At 39.7% G+C, this 24,074-nt stretch overlaps 1 protein-coding gene across 5 annotated transcripts in view; it reads right to left on the bottom strand.

Moving 5' to 3' along the window:
• Window positions 1-24,074, bottom strand: part of MGA (MAX dimerization protein MGA) — a 111,301-nt gene that overhangs the window by 4,724 nt on the left and 82,503 nt on the right. For 3 of the 5 annotated variants that reach the window (XM_030814262.1, XM_030814260.1, XM_030814261.1), the window contains exons 15-23: window positions 22,229-22,855; window positions 16,622-16,912; window positions 14,931-16,441; window positions 10,903-11,033; window positions 7,650-7,701; window positions 4,682-4,888; window positions 3,358-3,469; window positions 2,847-3,080; window positions 148-324 (exon numbers count right to left, since the gene is read on the bottom strand). In XM_030814262.1, coding sequence (XP_030670122.1) covers window positions 148-324; window positions 2,847-3,080; window positions 3,358-3,469; window positions 4,682-4,888; window positions 7,650-7,701; window positions 10,903-11,033; window positions 14,931-16,441; window positions 16,622-16,912; window positions 22,229-22,855 — 3,342 coding nt within the window. The remainder of the gene's footprint in view (window positions 1-147; window positions 325-2,846; window positions 3,081-3,357; window positions 3,470-4,681; window positions 4,889-7,649; window positions 7,702-10,902; window positions 11,034-14,930; window positions 16,442-16,621; window positions 16,913-22,228; window positions 22,856-24,074) is intronic. The other 2 variants (XM_030814264.1, XM_030814263.1) reach the window with 1 other exon arrangement.

A 24,074-nucleotide genomic window follows, 5' to 3' on the forward strand; every position in this document is an offset into this window, starting at 1 on the left:
CTAAAAATAGGGTCACCTCTTACCAAGGCAAATGCCAACAGAATAGCTCTTTATCAGTACAGAACACATCCAAAGCCTTCCTTGGTCACTGTGAGATGCTAGGGATAACTTTATCACTTCCCACAGAGGACAACACTTACGACATACCTGGTAGAGCCACAGCACTACCGGCAACTTGAGGCTTAAGATCAGATTCTAAGAGATCAGGAGAAACAGTTACCACTGGTCCTGAGAATAGGGGACCTTTTAGGGTGAGCAATTGCCCTTGCGGAGTCATCACAAGGTTGGCAGAGGTGTGTGGAGTGTTCGAGGGTGAGGTATTTTCTGCAAGAAAGATCAGAAATTAGTTATAGATAAAAGGCATTCAGCTGGGTGTGGTGGCTCATGCCTGTAATCCCAGCACTTTGGGAGGCTGAGGCAGGCAGATCATTTGAGCCCAGGATTTCAAGACCAGCCTGGGCAACATGGTGAGACCCCATCTCCATCTCTACAAGAAAAATTTTTTTTAATTAGGCGGGTGTGGTGGTGTGCACCTGTGGTTCCAGCTACTAGGAAGGCTGAGGTGGGAGAATTGCTTAAGCCCAGGAGGTCAAGGCAGCAAGCGAGACACTGCACTCCAGCCTGAGCTACAGAATGAGGCCCTTCTCAAAACAAAACAGCCGGGCGCGGTGGCTGACGCCTGTAATTCCAGCATTTTGGGAGGCCGAGGCGGGTGGATCATGAGGTCAGGAGATCAAGACCATCCTGGCTAACACAGTGAAACCCCGTCTCTACTAAAAATACAAAAAACTAGCCAGGCGTGGTGGCGGGCACCTGTAGTCCCAGCTACTTGGGAGGCTGAGGCAGAAGAATGGTGTGAACCTGGGAGGCAGAGCTGACAGTGAGCCGAGATTGTGCCACCGCACTCTAGCCTGGGCAACAGAGCGAGACTCCATCTCAAAAGAAAAAAAAAAAAAAACACCCACACCAGATTTTTTTGGCTCATACACTGGGCTATCCAAACATCTAAAGAGTAAAAAAGACTATACCATTCTTTTTTTTTTTTTTTTTAATTTTTTTTGAGATGGAGTCTCGCTCTGTCGCACAGGCTAGAGTACAAAGGTGTGATCTCAGCTCACTGCAGCCTCCGCCACCCGGGTTCAAGTGATTTTCCTGCCTCAGCCTCCCAAGTAGCTGGGACTACAGGTGTGCACCACCACATCCAGCTAATTTTGGTATTTTTAGTAGAGACAGGGTTTCACCATATTGCCCAAGGCTGGTCTCAAACTCCTGAGTGCAAGCAATCCTCCTGCCTCTGCCTCCCTAATTGGTGGGATTACAGGCATGAGCCACTGAGCCCAGCCAGATATACCATTCTCTAAGAACATAAGTAACACATAAAATCAATATAACTTTACTTCCAAAATCAAGATGGTAATAAGACTTTAAGACCAATTTACTTTGGGGTTTTTGTTTTGTTTTGTTTTGTTTTGAGACAGAGTTTCGTGCTTGTTGCCCAGGCTGGAATACAATGGTGCAATCTCAGCTCACCATAACCTCCACCTTCCGGGTTAGAGCGATTCTCCTGCCTCAGCCTCCTAAATAGCTGAGATTACAGGCATGTGCCACCACACCTGGCTAATTTTGTATTTTTAGTAGAGACAGGGTTTCTCCATGTTGGTCAGGCTAGTCTCAAACTCCCGACCTCCGGTGATCTGCCCGCCTCAGCCTCCCAAAGTTCTGGGATTACAGGCGTGAGCCACCGCGTCCGGCCTACTGTTTCTTAATAGCAATGTATTAATAAGTAAGTGATCTGATGAAAAATAGAGCCTAATGGACAGGCGCAGTGGCTCACGCCTGTAATCCCAGCACTTTGGGAGGCCGAGGTGGACGGATCACGAAGTCAGGAGATCGAGACCATTCTGGCTAACATGGTTAAACCCCGTCTCTACTAAAAATACAAAAAAAAATTAGCCAGGCATAGTGGCAGGCGCCTATAGTCCTAGCTACTGGGGAGGCTGAGGCAGGAGAATGGTGTGAACCCAGGAGGCGGAGCTTACAGTGAGCCGAGATCGCGCCACTGCACTCCAGCCTGGGCAACAGAGCAAGACTCTTTCTCAAAAAAAAAAAAAAAAAAAAAGAAAAAAAAGAAAAGAAAAATAGAGCCTGATTTGACAAAATTAAATTTTACAAAAAATTTCCCATTTACTGGTCTCAGCTAGACCCAACTTCTTAAATCCATCAGTAGAACTGCAGGGAAATCACGAAGTCAGGTATAAAGTCTGAAAAGTTTAAAAAACTACTCATTAAAAATACATGACTATAGACTAATATGTTACCAGGACTGGTAACTTCTCAGGATTTGCATGAGTGTGTATTACAACCAGAAACCAAAATCTAATGTAGTTAATATTCTACTTTTTATACAACCCATCTTTAATTCATTTAATTAAAACTAAAACCGTGGGCTAGGTGTGGTTGCTCACACCTGTAATCCCAGCACTTTGGGAGGCCGAGGCAGGTGAATCACTTGGAGGTCAAGAGCTCGAGACTAGCCTGGCCAACAGGGCAAAATCCCATCTCTACTAAAAATTAAAAAAATAAGCTGGGCCTGGTGGTGCTCACTGTAGTCCCAGCTACTCAGGAGGCTGAAGCGGATAATCGCTTGAACCCGGGAGGTGGAGGTTGCAGTGAGCTGAGATCACATCACTGCACTGCAGCCTGGGCAACAGAGCTGTCTCAAAAAAAAAAAAAAAAAAAAAACCACACTAAACTAAAAATGTGGACAAGAGAAGAGAAGGTGGTCAGTCCAGTAAAGTCAAATGATGTACATCTACATTAAGGAAAGCAAAGAATGTCCCTCCTACCTGTGGCCTGGTCTTTTTTCCTGGAAAGTATCAAAGGTTTCCCCCTCCTGTTATTTATAAACATCTGTCCAAGATCTACAGATGATGCAGAAGATCCTTCCTGCTGTTTGCTAATTCTGGGAGACATGTCAAACTCATCTGATCCCATCTTCTTTTTTCTTTTTTGTGCCTCTAGTGCTTGCTGTTTTGCATAAATATACTCTAGCTTCTTCAGGACCACTTCTTCTGTCTTACCTATAAGTTAACAGAGAATACATTAGCACTTTCAGCATTACCCCACATAATGAGAAATAGAGTCAATGGAAATCTAGTTGCTTTAACTATATTCCCAAAAACTATGGAAAGTAAGGTGATTACAATTCACAAGAAACCACCCACCCAGTCAAAGGATAACCGTGCTGTAAACTGTGGGAGCCAAGCTTTCAATTAAGTATCTGAAAGATCTACTGAGGATTTCTTCTTGATAAAGCTATAATTATGCTCTTTACCAGAGATTATTTACTTATCTCACCTGAAAGAGACGATACTTTCCGTATCAGAATATTCCGTTTTCGAGTCAGGAGATTTTTCTGTCCTATCAATTTGTCTGCCTGATCTGTTAGTCCCTGAATTTCACTGAAGGCCTAGAATAGAAATAGTGGTATTATTGAAAATTGATCCACTCCTTCTTTAAACACAGGTAAGGCCTATACAATTTCTCTAATGAAAAAAACTTAATCTGACATCTTAAGAGAATTCTTAAATTCCATTAACAATTGTTGATGTTTCAGAAATTATTTTTTGTTAAACTGTAAGAGGATTTCTGGCTTACACTTTTAAGGAATGTGACCATGATTATTTCCAAAGAGCATCACTGAATGGTAGTAGGTATTCCACCACTGCGAGGAGATACAAAACACCAGTGCTCTGCTTAGATTTTAATAATCAACTTTAAGATCATCTCCTAGTCTAATCAAAATCTGGTTGAAATAACTTTGCTCTAGAGGGATATGAATGCTTATCCTATACTCCTCCAGCTTCTACTTAAAAACTATTTAAATGAAATTACTTTAGATATTCTACATGCAAAGTTAAAATTTCTGCTCCCTTGAATATTTCAGGTTTTCTTTTAAAATGGCTGTCAACTGTTAAGCATATTAAAATATCACTTATGCTGTGCTTTACACTGTGATAACCTGTACTAAGTGCTATCAAGAACACCAATGTAACAAGAATGTGGTCAACACGGCTAACCAGAGTTTCTGACTCTATCTGAAGAAAGGATAGCTGTGCCAATTAAGAACCTGACTTTCGCCTGGGTGCAGTGGCTCATGCCAGTAATCCCAGCACTTCAGGAGGCTGAGGTGGGCGGATCACTGGAGGTCGGGAGTTCAAGACCAGCCTGACCAACATAGAGAAACCCCGTCTCTACTAAAAATACAAAAATACAAAATTACTACTAATCTACTAAAAATACAAAATTAGTCAGGTGTGGTGGCGCAAGCCTGAAATCCCAACTACTCAGGAGGCTGAGGCAGGAGAATCGCTTGAACCCATGAGGCCAAGGTTGCAGTGAGCCAAGATCGTGCCATTGTACTCCAGCCTGGGCAACAACAGCAAAACTCCGTCTCAAATAAAAAAAAAAAAGAACTTGACTTTCAGTGAAAATCTACTGTGACTTAGCATAATGATTTTCCCCCTAAGGGATTTACTGGGCATTCACTAGTCCATATTCAACTGTTACATTTAAGTAGCTCTATTTCAATCTCCCTTATATGTCAGTGGATTCTCTTTCTCATATCATCGGTAAGAATCTCTTAGTCAAGCTCTTATTGTCATTTACACAGAACACTTACTCGAGTAAGAATGAGACTTTTGGAAACCTTGGAAGAATGAAGTAATCCCAATGTGATTTTTAATTTCTCAAAGAGATCCCTCATTTCTCCACGCCGCCGCCGCTCATTGGCAGTGTGTGTCCGGCGATAATAAGCAAACGCTTCTGCTTCTTTCTGTAGTTTGTCACTCCAGTAATCAGGCTTCAGTTTTAGAGGAATTGGTGGAGCCTGTCCAAACAAGATTGCCTCCTAAATATCTTGAACGTATAGTTGGCCCTCTTATTCTGTTCCAAATGACACTGCCCTATGTCAGGCACCCATTACCTTTTGTCTGGACTGTTCTAACAGCCTCTCAATTGGTCATCTTACTACCAGTCTATCTTTCCTTCAAATCTAACTCTTACAACGCCAACAGTCTAATTTCTAATACATGCTAAAGTGATCTTACCGGCTCTCAGTTCAAATTTCAGTGATTTTCAAATGAGGAAGAAATTGTATATGTTACAGGCATAGGAGATCTGAAAGAGCTTAAGTAATTTATTATATTACTAAAACTTGTTTTCATGATACAAATTACATTAACTGTTTTTCAAAAAATACTGTAAGATCCTCCTCAATCTGGTAAAGAATCAACTGCCACTCTTCTAAATCACCTTTCTCTCCAACCATTCCCATCTGCTAGAAATTCCCAAAATATACTACACAATCCCACACCTCCCTGACATTACACAGGCTTTTTACCTGTACCTAGATTACTTATCCCACCTCTTACCTAAACCCCCATAACATTTAAAACTTAACATTTAAAACTCTGCACTTTTTCAGGAAAGTCCTTCTTGATCCTCAGAAAGGCTTAAAGCCTCCTTTCTCTATCTTATTTATTCTATTACAATCTTTGCATATAGGACTTAAAATACATGAAGAGGCTGGCCAGGCACAGTGGCTCACACCTGTAATTTCCAGCACTTTTGGAGGGGATCACTTGAGGCCAGGAGTTCGAGACTAACACAGGCAACACAGTAAGACTTCATCTTTACGAAAACACACACACACACACACACACACACACACACACACACACACACACACTAAGAAGCTTAGGCCGGGCGCGGTGGCTCAAGCTTGTAATCCCAGCACTTTGGGAGGCCGAGGCGGGAGGATCATGAGGTCAGGAGATCGAGACCAGGGTGAAACCCCGTCTCTACTAAAAATACAAAAAAAAATTAGCCGGGCGTGGTGGTGGGCGCCTGTAGTCCCAGCTACTCGGAGAGGCTGAGGCCGGAGAATGGCGTGAACCCGGGAGGCGGAGCTTGCAGTGAGCCGAGATTGCGCCATTGCACTCCAGCCTGGGTGACAGAGCGAGACTGTCTCAAAAAAAAAAAAAAAAAAAAAAAAAGAAGCTTATAATGAAAAGCAACTGTGCCCTGAACTTGTACCTGGATCCTCAAAAACAATCACTTTTTAATTCTTTTAGCAGCTTCTTCTAGTTCTTAAATCTATATCCTAAACCAAAAATAGTAACATAAGCTTATTTTTTTCCATCTTCAATGCTATCTATTGACTTCTTGCTATGCAGAAGAGGATTTAGCTCACATCACTCTTATGTCTTACCATCTTATCATCCCAATATAGTTACATCACTACTTTTAGTTGTTCTACTGATCCCTTAGCAACTTGAATTCTACCTTAATTTCTTATTTCATCAACAATAAACAATCTATCTTGCCTTTCTACTTTGTAAAACGAGGGTATCAGCACCTGTATCCTTCCCTTTATTTCTTCTTCCCTCTCTCACCTCCCAATTTGTCATCTGTATTCTCACATTTTCAAGACTGAAATTAAGTCTTTTATATTTTAATCATAGGTTATAAACTTTAAAAAAGCATCAACATTAACTATTATGACATTATAAACACTACTCATACAAAGTGAATAATATTGCCTGTCCTGTGCAGTTTCTTGGTTTTGTGGTTTTTCTCTCTGATGTTTCTAATTGTCTCTTTTTCTGACACTGTTTGCTTAATCATAACTCTGACCGTACCCAAAAACTCTAATGTAAAAGCCACTGCCTTTCTAAAGTTAAACCCATTATGCCTTAACATAGAATGGGAGAATAAAAGAGCCAAGAAGACAGAAAGAAAAGCAATATAAACATTAAATATAGCAAAGTGCAGCAAGAATTTGCATGTAATTATTTGGGTACAAAACAATGATTACGTAAATAAGCTATTATGAAAATTCTTGTTATATCTGAAAAATGCTTCAGAATAAATTTTTAAAAGCCAAATATAATGATATATGCAAATAATTACAACCATGCAAATACGTTGTATCATATGAGTCCCAAATCAGATCAAAACCAAACAAACTGTACTATGATTTTTTAAAGGAACCAAATGCCACCCTCTACTTCAACCCAACCCCCATCACTGTCTTTTTTTAATCTTTTAAATTAAGATAGAAAAACAAGTAGAAAACAATTTAAACAAACCAAACTCTCCTCCATGCCTACTGTTGGTTAGGATCAACAAAAAACTCTGCTTAATTATGTTACTATGATATACACCAAAAAGATTAAGAAAATTAAAGGTTTATTGTTTCATGGATCCCTGAACTGCTAGCCATTTTGCAGAGCATAGTTATTTAAATCACTTAAAATCATGAGCCCAAGCAAGAAAGAATGGCAGCTTGTTTTACATCAAACGATTACAAGAACAGTTTTCAAATAAGCACATATATTCTCATAAATTTCATATCCATTTTTAACTCTTCTACATTAGTCTATCCTCTGAGGAGAAGAATTAAAAGGGAAAAAAAGGACATTAGCAGTATAATTTCATTAAGGAGAAAAACTGATTATATTAACTCACTGGCAAAAGTAGCCCTGAGAAAAAATTGTGGCTAATATAGCTAATGTTGTTTCAACCCTAAGATAAATGTTAACAATTTTATTCAATGAGTAATTATCACTAAATAATATCCTAAATACCTTTCGACTCCTTTCAGCTGCTTTTTCATCTGCAGAGATGTGAGTACAGGACCTGGATAAAGACAGGATTTTTCAGGGTCTTACTGAAATTTAATAATCTAAGACCTGTTTCACAGCTACAACCAAACCATTCCAAATTACAACCAGTTTCTTTTTCCCAAGGTGTGATATATGGCCACATTATTTACTTGACATTATATATTTTCTCTAAAAGTGTATAAATAGTCAGTAAAACTTCAAATTACTTTGTACAATCATGAAATATTTAATACACAAAACCATATAAACAAATTTAAAGTCGTCCTTCAGTATCCACAGAAGACTCGTTCCAAAACTTCCAGCAGTATCCTTGAATACTCAAGTCCCTGATATAAAATGGTATAGTATTTGCATATAACATAGGCACCTCCTCCTGTATACTTTAAATCATCCCTATATTACTTATAACACCTAGTACAATGTAAAAACTAAGTAAATAGTTATACTGTATTGTTTAGTGAATAATGACATGAAAATAAAGTCTATACATGTTCAATACAGATGCAATTTTTCTTCTTCCAAGTATTTCCAATCCACAGTTGGGTGAATCCACAAATACATACTTTCTATATTTGTGGATACGTGCTTTTCCATTATACACTTGGTCTTCCCATCTGTGAAGGAGGACCAAGCATATAATGAACACCCACATATGAACCATCTAGCTTGAGAAATAATACATCTCAAAAATACAGAAGGATCTATGTGCAGTCTACTCAATCACATTCCCTTCCTTCTTTATCAAAAGTAACCATTCTAAGAGTTTACCATGCACATTTTTGTAAGTTTTACTAGAAATATTATATATATCTAAACAAAAAAAAGTACCACTTTAAATATTATATACTATACTATATCTTTCTGCAACTCATTTCCACCTGAAGGCCAGGCACAGTAGCTCATGCCTATAATCCAAGAACTTTAGGAGGCCAAGGCACGAGGACTGCTTGAGGCCAGGAGTTCAAAACTAGCCTGGGCAACATAGCAAGACTCCGTCTCTACAAAAAATATCAAAAATAAAAGTACAAATAAATTACACCTAAGATATGTTGATACACAGAGTTCTAATTCCAATTGTTTTAACTGTTATATAGTTAAACAGTATTCCACAATGTGAATTTCCCCAAATTTTTTTTTTCAGAATGTTGGTAGTTATTTAGGTTGTTTCTAAATCTTCATAATAGCAAACAATGCTGCAATGGACAGTCCCATACACGACCCCTTGTGTAAATTTTTCTAGAGCACAGGAGCAGAAGAAAGATATGCACACCTTCAACTTCAGTAACTGTTAAACTGGTAATAACAATGTACACTCCCACTTGCAGTATGCGAGTTCTCATTGCTCCACACCTAGATAACTGTACCACCAGAAATCTCCACTTTTGAAGTCTTATGGGTGTGAACTGGTAAAGTCACTGTGGTTTTATCTGCATTTCCTTAATTACTTGTGAGGCTGAACAAATGTACATGTGTTTACTGGGCTTTTAGGTTTCTTCTTCTGTCAACTGTCTCTAATATCCATTAGTTACTTTTCTACTGGGTCATCTTTTTCTTACTGACTTGTAACAATTTTTTTATATCCTTGATACTAATCCTTTGTTAGTTAATATGTATGGCAAACACTTTCTTCATAGTCTGAGTTTGCCTTTTCACTGTTCTCATGGTGTTCTGACAGAATTTTTCAATTCTTTTAACTTTATTTTTAATTAAATTTAAACAATTTAAACAATTTAAACAAATCTAATTAAAACTTTAATTTTTTTTTTTTTTTTTGAGATGGAGTCTCACTGTCTCTCAGGCTGGAGTACAGTGGCACAGTCTCAGCTCACTGCAACCTCCACCTCCCAGGTTCAAGCAATCCTCCTGCCTTAGCCTCTTGAGTAGCTGGTACTACAGGCATGTGCCAACAAGCCCGGCTAATTTGCGTATTTTTAGTAGAGACAGGGTTTTGCCATGTTGGCCAGCCTGGTCTTGAACTCCTGAATTCAGGTGATCTGCCCACCTCGGCCTCCCAAAGTGCTGGGATTACAGGCGTGAGCCACCACGCCCAGCCTAAATCTTTTTTATTTTAATCTGTTCCCTTACAGTTTTTGTGCTGTGTGTTGATTATTCTTGGCCCTTTACTATTGCAATCCACTAACATGTTATCGCTCTCCATTTGTTGAATTCCTCTTCGTCTTTCAATACAATTTTGTAAGAAGAGTCTTATACAGCTTGTCAGAGAATGTTCTCACACAGCATTTTTCCTGTTACTATTGCAAATATTTTTTAGAGTTTTTGTTTGTTGCTATTGTTTACAAACTCAGTTTTAGTATACAGAACTCATTATCCCAGACTAAACTCATTAAGTCTAATTAAGTTTTTAAGGGATTTAAATTCTTTCAAGTTTAGCCAGTAGGTAACTGCAGTGGCCTGCAAACAGCTCCGGACTGAAGAAAACTATTAGTCCTATTTTCTACTCCTTCGACTTCCTCAGCATCAGTAGGAACGAAGAATTATTCTTTCTCAACTCATAGGTACTTTCATATCATCGTAGTTAATGAGATGACAGGAAAAGTACAATGTCTGGCACAAAATATCTTCCTTCCCTACTCTTTCTCACACCCCAATCCATAATCAATATAAGGCTTACTAAAACAGAAAATGAAATAAATTTTCCTGAGCAAGTCATCATTCCTTCCATATTTTCATCTCACCAGTGAAACAGGAAGAAAAATTTTCCTACCTGTATCTCACCTGTTTAACTAGTAAAGTAACCAAATTTAGAATATAATGCCTATTCTTAAATGATAAAAAAACTAACCTTTGTTGAATAGTCCACTTATATCAGTTATTATGCTACTTGCACATACTACCTCATTTAACACTTCAAATGGGGGCATTTTCCTCATTTCATAGGTAAAGAATCTGAGGTTCAGAGAGATTAAAGATTTGCCCAAGGTTAAATACCTACAAACTAGCAAAACTAGTATTTTATAATACCAGTCTGTCGGGCTCCAAAAGCACGTTATTCACATTTACACACTGCCTCCTACCAATGACCAAAGAAAATTAATTACCCAAATTCTAGTTCCTCTCCTCATCTATACTAATCAGAAAAAAAGCTAGAGGAAGAAGGAACCAGATCAGTTACCCAGAGCTCCTGAACAGAACATTTCATTTTGTTTGTTTACAAAACTACAAAAACAACAATCCAAAGAGAAATAAGACTTACGGCTGTTTGAATGACTGTGTGTGGGCCGCTGTGGTCTTCAGGTGAGCAACATTAATTTCCTCTGAGAGCTCTTCTACAGTCTCAATGTCTACATGCTCCTCATCATCCTCAATGTATTCTACACAGTTATTCTGAAATACATCATTACAAAAGTAAATAATGTATTGAGTGGCAAGCACATCTAAACTTTTCAACTGCTTGCTCCCCTTATAAAACCAACTAATGCCAAATATTCATGTTATATCATGAGTACTGATAATCCTAAGATTGTTAGTCATAATAACGAATTAAGACAGAAAGATAACATATCATTAGACTTAACAACCAAGAACTATGTCATATATATTATATAATATTATATATTACATATATCATATATGATATATAATATATTATATAATATATGTAATATACAATATTATATAATAGATACCATGGCCAGCCATGGTGGCTCACACCTATAATCCAGCACTTTGGGAGGCCCAGGCAGGTGGATCATTTCGCGCTCAGGAGTGCAAGACCAGCCTGGGCAACATGGCAAAACCCTGTCTCTACAAAAAATACAAAAATTAGCCAGACATGGTGGTGCTCGCCTATAATTACAGCTACTCGGGAGGCTGAGGTGGGAGGATTGCTTGAGGCCAGGAGTTCGAGGCTGCGGTGACCCAAGACTGCACCAATGCACACCAGCCTGGCAGACAAGAGTAAGACTGTCTCAAAAAAAATTAAATAAAAAATAAACAGACATAATTAAACTTAACAGCATCCTCAAAGGACTGCATTGATGCTTCAGTGTTATTTCTAGTGGACAAAATTCAGGCACAGATATATTAAGGTTTCATAAATCTTAAGATTAAATAACAGTAAAATGAAATTTGGTGAAAGAAATATAGAAAGGAGAAAAATTCAAGTGCCACTTTAAGGGGGCTTCATGACCAACATCCTATCAGATGCCCACAAATCAACACACATTAGCATACACAGGCAGGTATGGAAATAGGATACAGCCCAGTCCTGCAACTCTCTCAACCTCACAAAATGAGAGCTTGTAAGGAATTTCAGGTTTCAAAAAAGCCCAGTATTGCTGTATTTCCTTATCATACCAAAAAAGGAGTCAGTGTTTACTGAGCACCTGTCACAGAAACTTGCTAAATATTTCATGTAACACTAGAGTTATACGGATATATGGGATAAGCAGATCTTTTTAAGTCCACCTTTACAAACAGTGTTTACTTGCAACATTTCTGTGCCCCCTCAAAAAAAAAAAAAAAGTGTTTACTATGCCAGAAACATAGTAAACGAGCCCGCCTCCCGGGCTCAAACGATTCTCCTGCTTCAGCCTCCTGAGTAGTTGGGACTCTAGGACTGTGCCATCACACCTGGCTAATTTTTGTATTGTTAGTAGAGACGGGGTTTCACCATGTTGGCCAGGCTGGTTTCAAACTCCTGACCTCAGGTGATCTGCCTGCCTCAGCCTCCCAAAATGCTGGGATTACAGGCGAGAGCTACAGCGCCCAGCATAACCGCAGTATTCCTAAATAATATCCAGTAACTTCCACAAGGAAGATTTAAATTAAAGAAGCTATTCACAACTTCCCTCACAGTATTCCAATGCTAATCATAAAGGTAACATAGGTGTGAGATGTGCAAATAAAAACAGTGTAGACTTTAGATTTTAGAGATCACTTAATATGACCTTTAAAAAAAAGGTCAGTATTCACTTGTTCGATTGTCAAATTCCCTATTAGTACATTCAAGCAATGCCTCCTTGTATGATTAAGATACTTCAGGCCGGGCGCAGCAGCTCATGCCTATAATCCCAGCACTTTGGGAGGCCAACGTGGGTGGATCACCTGAGGTCAGGAGTTCGAGACCAGCCTGGCCAATATGGTGAAACCCCGTCTTTATTAAAAAAATACAAAAATTAGCTGGGCATGGTGGTGCCCACCTGTAATCCCAAGCTACTTGTGAGGCTGGGACAGAAGAATCGCTTGAACCGAGGAGGCAGAGGATGCAGTGAGCCGAGATGGCACCACTGCACTCCAGCCTGGGCGACAAAGCAAGATTCTGTTAAAAAAAAAAAAAAACTTTAAAGGTTCTATTATGTTAGTTCCGCTAATAGTAATAGTTTTCACTGGTTTTAAAGTTGAACTGTTTTTTGGTCTCATGTTAACTTGGGCTGACTTACAGTGTGAGACTACAAAAAACACAAAAAAGCAATATAACTCCTAAAGTCAATGAATTTACATCCATTCTTGAAAAAGATTAGGCTATGGAGAGAAAGTATAAGTCAAATGAATATAGAATCATCCAATTTTAGAGCAAGATCCTCCTTTATAAATGACACAATGGAGGTACTGAAATAACCAATGTAAGAACATTAAGACCACAGCCTGGCCCAGATGGTGAAACCCCATCTCTACTTAAATACAAAAATTAGTTGGGTGCAGTGGCGGGCTCCTGTCATCTCAGCTACTCGGGAAGCTGAGGCAGGAGAATTGCTTGAGCCCCGGAGGTGGAGGTTGCAGTGAGTCGAGTTCACACCACTGCACTCCAGCATGGGCGACAGAGGAAGACTCCGTCTCTAAAATAAAATATTTCAACATTTTAGATTTTTAAAACAGTAATCTTTTTATTTTATGTGCATAAAGCAGTTAAGCATTAACAGAAAAGGACCAGGTAACACAGAGGCAGAATGAATCTCAAGGAAGTGCGATTCTAAAACAAGCAGTTGTATGACAATCAGTGCAGATGGCTGTCATCTGCTCCTGAAGAGCAGGACACAGTTTAGATTTTAGGGCACTCCACGGGCAGCTGGTTATGATCTCCCCATGTTTTACATCAGACCTTATGTCAGGGGTCAGCAAACCATAGCCCACTAACTTCTTCTTTTTAATAAGCTTTTCTTTTTTTTTTAACCCGAGACAGAGTTTTGTTCTTGTCGCCCAGGCTGGAGTACAATGGCGCAATCTGTGCTCACTGCAACCTCCACCTCCCAGGTTCAAGCGATTCTCCTGCCTCAGCCTTCTGAGTAATGGGATTACAGGCACCCGCCACCACACCTGGCTAATGTTTTGTATTTTTAGTAGAGACGGGGTTTTGTCATGTTGGCCAGACTAGTCTCAAACTCCTGACGTCAGGTGATCCACCCACCTTGGCCTCCCAAAGTGCTGGGATTATGGGTGTGAGCCACCGCACCTGGCCTTTTTTACTAAAGTTGTAATGGAATACAGCTGCTTTTATACTACAACAGCAGTCAATTAGTTGCAACAGAGAGCCATCTAGCTCTCTGCAAAGTCTAAAACTATTTACTATCTGGCCTTTTACAGAAAACGTTTGTACAACTCCTGCACTGTATCAATACCTGACAGTTACTTATTTCAGTAAATACAACAACCCTAAATAGGAATCCTATAAAAACACTTCAGGAAAATAATAAAAATAGGCCATAAAGGTCATATTACAAAGGACGATGACCAAAGTCTAGAATATAAATTCCAGAGACTAAATATTTAATTTTTGGAAATAAAAGCAACTCAAGGCAAAATGGTATTAGAATATGATGGTATTTTCCAGTTTTTTTCCAAAAACAAAAACATCTCTCTATATGCAAGTGAATAAGTTCTCCTCCAGTTCTAAGGTCACCCATTCCCAGTTTCTGATTAACATCTACCAGAGAAGCTACAACCACCTCACATAGAAAACGTCATAGAAATTGACTGAGATCAAATGGGAGTAGTGGTTTCGGGATTTTAAAAATCTAACTTGGTAGGGACTCTCAAGCACCTATCCCCCAAATGCTTAAGCCAGCATTCCCATAAAACCAGACAAGTCTCAAAGAATAAAAGCTCAATAAATGATGACTGATTGACACAGCCTAAAAAACTACTAAGCCATTTAAGTCATAATCTAAACCTAGGCATCCAATTAAATGTATTATGCCTTAGTGATCTTCTGAAAAAGCTTCTGTCTCTAATAAATCATTTAAATCCTTTAGGTTTCAGTCACAACAAAAATGGGCTCACCACCTTTTCTACATCATCAACCTCCTCACTCTGGTAGTCAGAAACAACATCCACAATTTCATCAATAGAATCATCGGTTTTCTCATTATCATCTTCGTCATCTTCTTCCAAATCCAAAACAGTGAAGTCAGCATTGCTTCTCCCACCCTTCTTCTCTTGCTTTGGTTGTATCTGTTCTCCAGGTAGCAGTAAGTGACCCTGAAAATGTCCATTCCCTCTGCTGCTTTTTGCAGCTCTCCTAGGAACAATGGAGAAGGCTGAAGGATTAGAAATCCTACTCCAAGAATCACATTCAGTTTTCAAAACTCTGGCATCTTCAGTAATTCCACTTTTTCCAAGTAAGTCAGAGATGCCTTGTTCTTGTTGAAACACATCTGAATTTTCCTGACATGTCTTTATTTCTTTAATTAACTGCTCGTCTGCCTCTTTCTTACATTCCTGTGAAGCTCCAACACATTGCCTGGTTAAGGGGCCCTTCAGATGTTTTCTCCATCTTTCCCTAATACTGTCTTTCTCCAGAGAGTCTCCACATTCCTTCTCTTTGGCCTCTGGTTGTAGATTACATTGCTGCTCCATAACTTTGCTTCCTGACAATTCAAATTTACTTTCTTCCTTAAAGGTGACTGGAAATTCACTTGAGTTTTCTTCCGGATTGTCGAATCCTTTCTGCTGTTCCACCTTCACATCACCAAGTTTTTGATGCTGTACTTTACTTAAATTTTGGACTGTCTTATTACTGGCTTTTTCAGAAATGGTCCTAACTTCTAGAACAGCCACTTTTTCTTTGGAACTCTTACGATTCCTAGCCCCATATTCTTCATTAACATCTTTAAAGTCTTGATCTGTATGTGACCCAGTGATACAGGAATGCTCAGATGGTTTGACAGTTGCAGAACCTTCTTCTGGAAGGGATTCTTCATCCAAATGATCACCCCTATCTTCCAAGGAATCATTCAGAGTTTCTTCTGAGGTAGCAGCTCCTAAGTTTTGTTTTATTATATTAGCCTCAGGGTCTACAGCCTCTCCTTCTGACTGTAGAACCTTCTTCGTTTCTTGCTCTCTTTTTATTGAGTTTGTTTCATCTTTCTGGTCTGGATTCTGAGATTCTCTCTTCATCTGAAGGGAAGCAACATGTTGAAGAATGGAGCTAGGAACAGGCTTTTGTCCTGGGAGCTGTAACAAGGCAAAACTACCAGACTGGAGAGGAATAAGACTGGCTGTACCAACAGGCTGTCCTCCTGAGCTATAGGTTATTTTGGTTTCAGAGCCTGTTTTACTTGTAAAGCTTTGTGGTTCAGGAGGAGAAATCCTCAGGGTCAATGTACCAGCCTGAGACACAAAACTAGCTCCAGAGGAAAGCAATGATGGTGCCTGAGTGATAACATTCACTGCTGAAGAAGACCCAACAGCTTGGATTACAGGATTCATGACAGAGAAAGCAGAAGATGAAGTGGAAGTTGGCGGAGTCTCAGAGGGTTTGGAAGGAGCAGGTAACCGGATTCCCATCACAGACCCTGGTTTAAAAAATAAGAGAGAAATTTTTAAACCATGACTGCCCATATATCAAGACTTCCAATGTTTACTTTTTGGAAAAGTAACTCTTAAGAGATGAAGAAAAACAATCTTGGTGTATTAACATACCATATGGCCAAGTGATTCAATAAAAGAAAAGTTCATGAAAAAGAACTTTATACCTGGGTTCCGAAACATGACAGGCTGTAAGTTGGGCTGGGTATTAGAGCCTCGAAGCTGATGCAAAGGTAGAAGCTGGACAATCTGCCCATTAGGGTGCCTGAATAGGTTCATTCCACTTGGACTCCTAACAGGCTGCAAGACCATCCGATGTCCCTGAAGTTGTGTGTTTGAGACAGGTCTAAGGGTAGGAGAACCCTGCTGCACTGGAATCAACAACAATCGAGGTCCAGCACGTTTCACTGTGTTAGGAGAGACCTGTGGAGTAGCCACCGGAATTTGAGCAGCATTTTCTGAAAAACAGGAAATAGAAACATAGTACCCAAATTCCCCTTTAACACGTGTAGAAGAAAAAGTATTCATAATATTTTTTAAGACACAGTCTCGCTTTGTTGCTCAGGCTGGAGTACAATGACACAATCTCGACTGACTACAACCTCCGCCCCTCCCTAGTTCAAGCGATTCTCCCACTTCAGCATACCAAGTAGCTGCGACTACAGGTGTGCACAAGCACACCTGGCTTATTTCGGTATTTTTGGGTACAGACAGGGTTTCACCATGTTGGCCAGGCTGGTCTCAAACCCCTGACCTCAAGTGCTGCTCTCCTCAGCCTCCCAAAGTGCTAAGATTACAGGCGTGAGCCACCGCGCCCAGTCTATTTTTTTTCTTTTTTTAAGAGGGTTGCACTTGTCACCTTCAGTGCAGTGGCTCAATCATAGCTCACTGCAGTCTCAAACTCCTGGGCTCAAGAGATCCTCCTGCCTCAGCCTTCCAAGTAACTGGGACTACAGGGATGTGTCACTACACCTGGCTAATTATGTTATTCTTTGCAGAGACAGGGTCTTGCTTTGTTGCTCAAGCTAGTCTCAAACTCCTGGCCTCAAGTGATCCTGCCATCTCGGCCTTCCAAAGTGCTGGGACTGCAGCCATGAGCCACCATGCCCAGTCATTAAGGCACAGAATCTGACCTTGCTGCAAATAACTTCTAATTTGGATTATAAAGTTGCTGAAATTCTGTAGTTTCATAATACACCATTTATGGCAGAGAACAGCCAGACATTATGGAGTTTTACATTTAGAATGGTAAAAAATACAGTATCAATTGTCAAGAGGCACATTTAAAGAGATAATACTTTTGCCTAAAGAAAAACATGGTTATCTCTCTAAATCTGGATTCCTGTTAAAGAGATCATTCATGATAAAATTATGCTTCAACTTTATTCTTTTGAGACAGGATCGCACTCTGTCGCCCAGGCTAGAGTGCAGTGGTGCGATCACAGCTCACTGCCGCCTCGAACTCCCAGGCTCAGCCTCCCAAGTAGCTGGGACCACAGGTGTACGCTTTTTTTTTTTTTTTTTTGTAGAGATGGAGTTTGCTATGTTGCCCAGGCTGGTCTTGAACTCCTGAGGCTCAAGCAATCCTCCTGCCTTGGCCTCCTAAAATGTTGGGATTATAGGTATGAGCCAATGTGCCTGGCCTCTTCTTTATATTTTTAAATAAAATCCAGATTCTGCACAATTTAACTTTAAAATTAAAGCTCATAACACTTACTAGAGTTACGACTGAATTTCTAAGCTTATACCACCTGAGGAAGATAAAGAACTAAAAATCCCTGGTTTATAAAGGGCTTTTTGGTTTTTAAAATTCACTAACAAATATGCAAAGCTTAAAGGTTTGTGGGAATTATTTTTCAGAAGGAAAAAATTACATAAGCTCCCCAAAATAGAATGAAATTAAGAGACATCAAAGAAGCAGGGAAATAAACCTGGCTTAGAAAAGGCAAAAGATATCTTTAAAACAAAAAGCAGAAATTTAATGCAGAAGATGTGAATTAATAGAGATTTCAAACCATTAACAGTACTTAAAGATGCCCTTTACTGATTGGAAGAGATATTTCGAAATACTAAAGACATAGGAAAAAACAGTATGAGCAATCTAGATTTTTTTTTAGATCGGAGAGATAAAGAGGTAGGAATCATGGTAACAGTAAGCATAAACGAAACTGGTCTAACATTACTATTCAAATTGGTGAGCTTATTTAACATTAATAAATAAAAATTGGTAGCCTTATTTAACATTAATAAATAAAACTTAAGTTTGCTACTGAAAAGAAAAAAAAATCAAACAAATGAAACAAAACAAAGACTTTAGCTTAACATGTGATTTTCTATCAAACAGGCACTCTGCCCACACAAAAAAATATCAAATTTCAAAAAGAAAGTCATGGTCATAACATTTAGATGAAAAATTATATAGATGAAAATCGAAGACTACTCTTAAAAATTAAATAAAACACAAAGACCAAAGTGTTCATGAAAATAATCGTGTGCAATTTAAACAAAAAATATTCATCTACCTTTTTTTTTTTTTTTTTTTTTTTGAGATGGATTCTCGCTCTGTTGCCCAGGCTGGAGTGCAATGGCAAGATCTCGGCTCACTGAAACCTCCGCCTCCTGGGTTCAAGCAAGTCTCCTGCCTCAGCCTCCACAGTAACTGGGATTACAGGCATGCAACCACCACACCCGACTAATTTTTTTTGTATTTTTAGTAGAGACAAGGTTTCGCCATGTTGACCAGGCTGGTCTTAAACTCCTGACCTCAAGTGATCCATCTGCCTCAGCCTCCCAAAGTGCTGGGATTACAGGCATCAGCTACTGTGCCCAGCCATATTAATCTATCTTGCGTGAATTAAGAAACAAGTATGTTAATGCATTCTTAATTTTTCAACTTTTTTCTTCAAATTAACTTTTAGAGAGTGATTCAAAAACATTCACAGAATGAAAGCAATCTTTAATATACACACTAAATATGTGATGGTTTACTTAAATGTGTGCAAGGGAAAGGAAGGTAAAGAGAAAAAGGAGAAAAATCAAATTTTAAAAGCACAGATATCAAAGTGCCAACAGGGGATCCTCTTTATAAATAGAGAAAAAAAGTACACACACTTCCTTAAGTAGCAGTTACCTGAGTCAGGTCTATTTATTTTAAAAGATTAGAAAACTTGTTAAATGTTAGTGTTTCCTGGCAAGATGCAGTGGCTCATGCCTGTAATCCCAGCACTTTGTGGGGCCAAGATTCAAGGACTGCTTGAGCCCAGGAGTTCAAGACCAGCCTGGACAACATAGCGAGACATTGCCTCTACTGAAAATCAAAAAAATTAACCAGGTATGGTGGCACAGGCCTATGATCCCAGCTACTTGGGAGACTGAAATGGGAGGATCACTTGAGCCTGAGATACCTAGGCTGCAGGGAGCCATGACCATGTCACTACACTCCAACCTGGATGACAGGGCAAGACCCTGTCTGTCTCTCTCTCTCTCTATATATATATATGTATTTTTTTAATAAAAATAATCTTTATTAAAAACATATCTACATGTTTTTCCTCAAATGGTATTATAGAAGATACTTCATGTACAGTCTTTGATAATATATCTTTAATGTTACTCTAGTATTTTCTAGCTTTCTTCTTTAAAAAAAAGACATCAAAGCCATGTGCTCAGAATATATAGTAGCTAACAGGAATTTAATTTTTTTATTATAGTTTCCAGTATATTTCTTTATAGGGTTAACCTCTATTATGCCGAGTAATGCTGGTTTCCAATTAATGCTGTCTCTTTTAAAAACACATTTACAGCCGGGAGCTGTGGCTCACGCCTATAATAATCCTAGCACTTTGGGAGGCCAAGGCAGGCGGATCATGAGGTCAAGAGTTCGAGACAAGCCTGGTCAACATGTTGAAACTCCGTCTCTACTAAAAATATAATATACACCACTGCGTGGTGGCAGGCACCTGTAATCCCAGCTACTCGGGAGGCTGAGGCAGGAGAACCACTTGAACCTGGGAGGCGGAGGTTGCAGTGAGCTGAGATGGCGCCACTGCACTCCAGCCTGGGCAACAGAGCGAGACTCCGTCTCAATAAATAAATAAATAAACAAACACACACACATTTACAAATAAAAAAGAAGTTGATTAAAATAAAAATACTAGGTAGGTGACAGTACAGATGGGACTCAGCAAAATATGTGAATGCATATCCCGAATAACTGAAGTCTGAGAAACAACAGAACTACAGAACAATAAACTACTATATTGTTTCATGAAAGAATTAAGAGTACACAAAAAGGCTGGAATCCATATGGTTTAGAAGACATTATCTGCTAAAATATAACAGATATGCACCTTGAGATTCAATAGGAAATCAAAGTAGCTTCACTAACAACTTCACTCCCAAAATTATGTATCAGACTAATCATGATTTACGGGCTTATTTATAGGAAGAAGCACAAGACAGACACATTTAATATTGTGATTCACAAGCCGGACGCGGTGGCTCACGCCTGTAATCCCAGCACTTTGGGAGGCCAAGGTGGGCAGATCACGGAGACTGAGACCAGCCTGACCAAAATGGAGAAACCCTGTCTCTACTGAAAATACAAAAAATTAGCCGGACATGGTGGCATGCGCCTGTAGTCCCAGCTACTCAGGAGGCTGCGGCAGGAGAATCGTGTGAACCCAGGAGGCAGAGGTTGCAATGAGCTGAGATCCTGCCATTGTACTCTAGCCTGGGCAACAGAGCAAGACTCCATCTCAATATATATAGATTCACTTTTCCCTTCAACAGAACTTCAACTTACAAACTAACTCCCAATCTCTTCTTCCATAAAAGACAGAGAGGAATTTGGACCACATCACTAAATGCAAAAATATTTAAGAGAAAAACATCAATAACCAAGACAGAATTGCTATTGGGTAATTATTTCCCCTCAAATCCTGCAAAGTCTCTTGCTCTTTCCCATATTAGTTCCTCTATGAGTAGATTAAAAGAACCACTTACTTTAGCTAGTTGCATCTAGATATAAAAACTACACAAAGTGTAGGATATTCCTATTTCAAATTCACTCAACCTAAGCCAATAAAAGAAATATTTTAACTAAAAAGTTTATAAAAATATTAGAGCCCTAAACAAATATGCCTCCTTGTTTCTATTTCAATCAGTTCATGTCCAGCAATTAAATAGGTGCTGATTCATTAGTGATTTTTACTAGACAAAAGGAGATGAAGTCTGCTCATCTGTCTCTAATTAAAAAGCAGCACCCCCCCCCACCCCACAAAAGGAACACCTGCATTTGGGGCTCCCTCCTCAAAGATGTGCACCCCTAGCTCTCAGCACACAGGTCATGTTTCCTCCCATGCCCATCTTAGTGGCTCAGAGCTCCAGTCTTACCTGCACTACTTCAGTATCCTTCAGCCACCACTTCCATTTTAATGTTTTTGAGTATTTTGAGTCGCAATCTCCAGCTCCACTAAACTATCAGTCAAGATAGTTCAAGTTATCTCTCAAGGTTATCAGTTATTGTTATTAATGTTCTGCTTATAAAACTGCATATATTTTCAGTGATTTATCCCAATCCCGTATTAACCATGAGCTCTATTAATTTTAGTGTTCATTTTTGCAGCATGCAGAGGTTTTCAGGAATACATGTATCATGTTACAACAGAAATACCTATACTGTTATCCTCATATATCTATAATCCTATCACAACCACAAAGTTATATAAATAGGTGTACAGTAATAAAGCGGCTAAGTAACATCTAGGCCTTACCTGGTCTCTGGCTCACTGGTGGACTCCCATTAATTCCTGAAAGTATAATAGGAACAGAGCCCAGAGATGAAGTTGGTGTGGTCACCATGGAGGAAGATGCAGCTGCAGTCACCACGACTAAGGAGGTGGAAGCAGTGGAAGCAACAGGAAGAGTTATGGTTGGAGGAGATGCTACCAAAGACTTAGGAAAAGTAACTGAAGCCACAGGGGTAGTTATCCCAGTGGTTTTGGTAAGGTTCACAGTGGCTGTAGACTGGGTAGATGTTACAGGGGTGCTGGTATTAGTTTCAGAGACCTCAACAACCCCTGTAGTGGTGGCACCAGAAGAATAAGTAGTTTCTTTAGTTTCCACGTCAGAAATAGCAGTCATAGGTGTCACAGCAGTAACATTTTCTAAAAACACTTGAGGGGTGGTAGTAGTGACAGCAGCAGTCACAGGGCTGCACACCTGAACTGGCTCAGAAGAAACCACAGGTGTGACGACCATTACTGGAGAAGGTCTGATACTGAACTTCTGTGTCCCTGCCAGGGTTTGGGGTGTGCTAACTCCAGGTATCTTCTGCTGCAAGGCTCCAACTTTACTCATCACAAACTGTGTGAACACACCACCAGGAGAGGGTCGAGCCGCTGCAAATAGAAATTTGCAGGTCAAAAATCTTCAGTTCTCATATTTTATCCTCTTAGTGACTGTGCTTACCGACATTTATTGTGCACCACTGGGTCAATTTCTTACAGGTACTACCTACCTGCATTATTTGTGCCAATTTCTTTTTTTTCTTTTTTGAGACGGAGTTTCTTTCTTGTTGCCCAGGTTAGAGTGCAATGGCACAATCTCGGCTCACTACAACCAGAGTCTCCCGGGTTCACGCAATTCTCCTGCCTCAGCCTTCCCGAGTAGCTGGGATTACAGGCATGTGTCACCAAACCCGGCTAATTTTTGTATTTTTAGTAGAGACAGGGTTTCTCCATGTTGGTCAGGCTGGTCTTGAACTCCCGACCTCAGGTGATCTGCCTGCCTCGGGCCTCCCAAAGTGCTGGGATTACAGGTGTGAGCCACCACACCCAGCATCTGAGCTAATTTCTACTCTCAGAAATCAAATGCTTGCCTTGACCAAAAACAAACCTCAGTTCTAACAAGAAAGGGATTAAAATTGAGTGTTCCAGGCCAGACACAGTGACTCACACCTGTAATCCCAGCACTTTGGGAGGCTGAGGCGGGCAGATCACGAGGTCAGGAGTTCGACACCAGCCTGGCCAACACGGTGAAACCCCGTCTCTACTAAAAATACAAAAATTACCTGGGCATGGTGGCACGTGGCTATAATCCCAGCTACTCAGGAGGCTGAGGCAGGAGAATGGTTTGAACCCAGGAGGTGGATGCTGCAGTGAAACGAGATAGTGCCACTGCACTCCAGCCTGGGAGACAGGGCAAGACTCCGTCTTGAAAGAAAAATTAAAAAATTAAATAGAGTGTTCCTACTAAAATTCTTTTGACTGTGCAATATATTCAAACTGTCAGGATACTAAAAAGACAATACAGTAGCAAAAACTTCATCACCTAAAACAGATAAAAGAAAATGAGAGGGTTTGTTTCCCCCAATTTCTAATGTAAAAACTTGTTTCTACCATTTCCTCCGGCCTGAGCACTCTCACCTCTTTACAGCTGTGCTATTATGAGATGCTTACGTATTACATATTCCTAAAATATATAAAGACATTTATCAAAACAGATCAGGATAGGATTGCTTGTTTTATTCCCCTTAATCACAACTGAAGCTGCTTTAATAAAAGGTAAAATAGATTCTTTTTTTTTTTTTGAGATGGAGTCTCGCTGTCACCAGGCTGG

This window comes from Nomascus leucogenys, chromosome 6 (assembly GCF_006542625.1).
Source record: "Nomascus leucogenys isolate Asia chromosome 6, Asia_NLE_v1, whole genome shotgun sequence".
Classification (NCBI taxonomy): domain Eukaryota; kingdom Metazoa; phylum Chordata; class Mammalia; order Primates; family Hylobatidae; genus Nomascus; species Nomascus leucogenys.